The sequence below is a fragment of the Belonocnema kinseyi genome, chromosome 4, assembly GCF_010883055.1.
Source record: "Belonocnema kinseyi isolate 2016_QV_RU_SX_M_011 chromosome 4, B_treatae_v1, whole genome shotgun sequence".
Lineage (NCBI taxonomy): Eukaryota > Metazoa > Arthropoda > Insecta > Hymenoptera > Cynipidae > Belonocnema > Belonocnema kinseyi.
In genome coordinates this window covers 60,864,406-60,868,967 of record NC_046660.1, presented here as the reverse complement: position 1 = coordinate 60,868,967, position 4,562 = coordinate 60,864,406, and the positions used below count along the sequence as shown (strand labels likewise).

The window sequence follows — 4,562 nt, the reverse complement described above, 5'->3', positions numbered from 1 at the left end:
CTTTTAATTTTATATTTATTGTATATTATTATATTATTAAGGCTCATTAATAATATAATAATATACAATAAATATAAAATTAAGATACAAAATAAAATAAAGAAATAATAATAATTTTCATTTAATAATTAATTATTGTAAATTGTTTATATAAATTATAAAAAAATTTCTAATTTTCTATTATTATATTTGTATACATATTTTTATATTTATCATTTTTTTAAGATTACTTTTATATTATTATAAAATATTATATAAATTAAAAATTGATAATTAAATAATAGAATTAATATGATTAGTAATAGTGTCAATAAATATATTACATTGATGAAAACCGGTCAATTAAATAGAAATCAAGTCGGCACTGCCGAAATTCGAGGTGACATTCTGAAATTTTTTTTTTCTGGTTCAGAAAATTTCAAAAGTCGAAGGTTGCCTGAGGCCCCCCTAAATTTATAACTAAACACGACAGTGTCAAATATTTGCGGTTTCTTGGATAAACAAATTTGAATTTCGAGTTGACTCACCAGAATCTTCGTGTAGAACATGCTCCTGCGGCACAGAGTCTTCTTTGATGTCGCTATTTATCGCCTCGACTTCAATGATGTCCTTGCTCGCCTCATCGGCTTCTTCCTCGCCTGCAGCACATCCAGGCGCAATGCCATGCATCTTCGCTGCGTTGCTGAAGTCGACCAACTTGTGGTTGATCCACATCTCCGAGATGCAACCTGTTGCCGTACACAAGTTTCATTTTCAATTAGAAAAATAAATTTCCAACCAAAAAAACAAAAAAATTCTCTACAAAATGGGTCAATTTTCAACAAAAAATTTCAATCCTTATTAAAAAAATCTGCCCGTGCCGCGGGCACAATCTCGTCGCGCGCTACGCGCGCGGCTCGCGACTTTCAGCGCACTTAGGGCGCGCAACGGTTGAATCACGCGCTTCGCGCTCGATAATGGGTTACCTCGCGCTTCGCGTTCGGATATTCTTTGCATTTGGAATGCTTGAAAAAAACTTTCTCATCGTGACACTCGCGCTGCACGCTTGATTTCCGACAGACATTTGTAACTAGGTTGTGTTGGATTTTTTCTCGTAACTTTCGTCGTTTTTGCACACATTTATTTTATTATTTTTCGACGTTATTTTTCACAAATAAAACAAAAACTACGCGTCCTATCAAGAAGTGATTCTTAACGAAATTGTAGATCTTTTTGGGATAACCATTTTTGTTAATTTATCTTTTTTCGTATCCTAAATACTTTGTCCACAAAATGGAATTTTTTATTTTCCATTATTTTTTGTGCAATCGAAATTTGAATTTTCGATTTTTGAAGAAAATCCAAAAATTAGTTCTAATAATCTTGTAGGGCTTTCAAAAAAATTTGTTTTTCTCATCTTGACTTTTTTTCATATCGTGCGTTTTTCGGCTTCAAATTTTGATTTTCGGTGGATTAAAAAAATTTTGAAAACGCTATAACTCTGAGAATTTTCATTTTATCGAAAAAAATCACAATGATAAATTGTTTGTTCTTTTCAATACTATAAATATCCGTACACAGAATTTTCAAATTCAGAAAAAGGTGGTCACAAAAATGTTCAAAATGATCTCACTTTTTGAATTTTTATCAAAAATGACTGGTTCACGAACTCGTCCTCTCTTTTAGGACCTAAAATAAGTGTGGCAAAGATGAATTTGATTTTTTAATTTTTTCGAGAGTTATCCTGTTTACGGACGGACGGCCGGACGGACAGACAGACAGACAGACGCCATTGTGAAAACCTGATTTTCGGATTCAGGGGGTCTCGAAACGTGGAAATCCGTTGAAAAAGTGTGATGTTAAATTTCCGACAATTCTATACTTTCTCAATCATAAATGATGAGAATGTAAAAATCGAGAAGAAATTTATTCTTAATGAAATGAAATAAAATTTTCATCCAAACAGATGAATTTTTAACCAAAAGAATTTAATTTCTAACAAATATATAAATTTTCAATCCAAAATGAAATAGGTAAATTTGTAATCAAAAAACTAATTTTCAATAAAAGAATTAATTTTTAACCGAGCAGATAAATTTTTTGCTAAATGGTTAAAATTTTAACTGAAGAAAGTAAATTTTCCAATAAACAAAGTATAGTTAAATTCTCATATAAAACAATTGGATTTCAACAACGAAGAACTCATTTTCAACAAAATAGTGTAATTTTTAACAAAAAACAAAGTTTTTTCGACTAAAATGATCAATGAGCAAGAAAAAAAGATGAATTTTAAACAAAAAATGAAATTCTTCATATATTAAAACCAAAGAAAGATTTTTATTTTATTCCATAGATAGTTGAGTTTAATAAAAAACCAAATTTTAAACAAAATAGTTAGACTTTCAATAAAAGGGAGCTAGCTTTTTAACAAATTGATGAATTTTTAACACGAAAATATAAATTTTAAAAAAATTTAAAAAAGGTGATTTTTTTAAGAAATCTATCGAATTTACCAAAAAATGTATTTTTAATTAAATGTTTTAATTTTCAAATGGGTAATTTTTTTAACGGATAATAGAACACTTAGATATCCAGTCAAAAAAAATTTTCAAAAAAAAACCAACTATTTTTAACAAAATGGGTCAATTTTCATCCAAAAAATGTATTTTTAATCAAATTTTTTAATTTTCAAATGCATAAGATTTTTTAACCGAAGATAGAATACTTAGATTTTCAGTGAAAACATTTTTTCAAAACAAAAAAACCAACTATTTTCAACAAAATATGTAAATGGGCAATCAAATATAAGAATTTTCAAACAAATGCTTTAATTTTCAACTGAAACAAATTTGCAATCAAACTAAAAATTGTCAAATTTTGATTTAAAAAAATTAATTTACAAAAACTCATTTTAAATCAAATAGTTACATTTTTAACAAAAAAAAAAAAGGTTTTTGAACAAAAATTATAAATCACAAACCAAAAAAAGATGATTTTTAAACAAAAAATGAAATTCTTTATACATTGTAACCAAAAGAGCTTTTAATTTTATTCCAGAGATAGTTTGTTTAATAAAAAATCAAATTTCAAACAAAAAACTTGATTTTCATCCAAATAGTTGAATTTTAAATTAACAAAAAAAAAGAATTTTTAACAAAATAGTTCAATTTTCAAAAAAAGGGAGCCAGCTTTTAATCAAATTGATGAATTTTCAACACGAAAATATGAATTAAAAAAAGGTGATTTTTAAAGAAATCTATTGAATTTACCATAAATGTACTTTTAATCAAATCTTTTAATTTTTAAATGAAGAATATTTTTTAACGGATAATATAACACTTAGATATCCAGTTAAAAAAAATGTTTTAAGAAAAAAAAACCCAACTATTTTCAACAAAATGGGTCAATTTTCAACCAAAAAATTTATTTTTAATCAAATTTTTTAATTTTCAAATGGAGAAGATTTTTTAACCGAAGATAGAATACTTAGATTTTCAGTGAAATCATTTTTTTAAATAAAAAAAACCAACTATTTTCAACAAAATCGGTCAATGTGCAACAAAATATAAGAATTTTCAAACAAATGCTTTAATTTTGAACTGAAACAAATTTGCAATCAAACTAAAAACTGTTAAATTTTTTTTTTCAATAAAAGGGAGCCAGCTTTTTATCAAATTGATGAATTTTCAACACCAAAATATGAGCTTTCACAAAAAATTCTAAAAAAGGGGATTTTTTAAGAAATATATCGAATTTTCAATCGAAAAATTGATTTTGAATCAAATTTCCAAATGGAGAATATTCTTTAACGGAAAATAAAACACTTAGATTTTCAGTTAAACAAAATGTTTCAACAAAAAAAAAACCAACTATTTTCAACAAAATCGGTCAATTTTCAACAAAAAAAAGACCAACAATTTTTATCACAATGTGTCAATTGTCAACTAAAAAATTTATTTTTAATCATTAAAACTTGATGGAAAAAAAATTATTTTAATCAAATAAAATAAAAATTTCATCTAAACAGCTGAATTTTCATCTAAGAAGAATAAATTTCTACCAAAAAAGATCAACTATCACCAAAAACTGGAATAGTTAAATTTTTAGTAAACACAATTTAATTTGACAAAAAAAAATTAATTTGCAAAAAAAATTAATTTGTATGAAAAAAATTTAATTTGCAAGAAAAAGAATTAATTTGCCATTAAAAAGCTAAATTTTAAATGAAAAAGATTAATTTTATACCAATAAAGATTAATTTCTAACAAGATACATGAATTTTCAAACGAACATTCGAATTTTTAAATTAATTTTCATTCTAATAGTTATATAGGAATTTTCAAACAAATGGTTGAATTTTGAACTGACGTAAATAAATTTCCAGCTAACAAAGGAAATTGAATTTTTATTTAAATTAAAAAAAAGAACAGTTTTCAATTAAAATGATGAATCATCTAACAAACAAACTTTTTCGAACAAACTAGCTTAAGGCAAATAACAGAAAAAAGTTTGAGAGTAGGAAAAAAAGTTTTCTGTGCATTTGTTGACCTAGAAAAAGCTTTTGACAAGGTAGATAGAAGTAA

The 4,562-nt window shown here is 25.5% G+C and overlaps 1 protein-coding gene across 1 annotated transcript in view; it reads right to left on the bottom strand.

The window, feature by feature from the left end:
* Positions 1-4,562, bottom strand: part of LOC117170916 (protein slit) — a 68,542-nt gene that overhangs the window by 13,410 nt on the left and 50,570 nt on the right. The window contains exon 27 of the mRNA XM_033357963.1: positions 528-728. Within this exon, the coding sequence (XP_033213854.1) occupies positions 528-728 (201 nt within the window). The remainder of the gene's footprint in view (positions 1-527; positions 729-4,562) is intronic.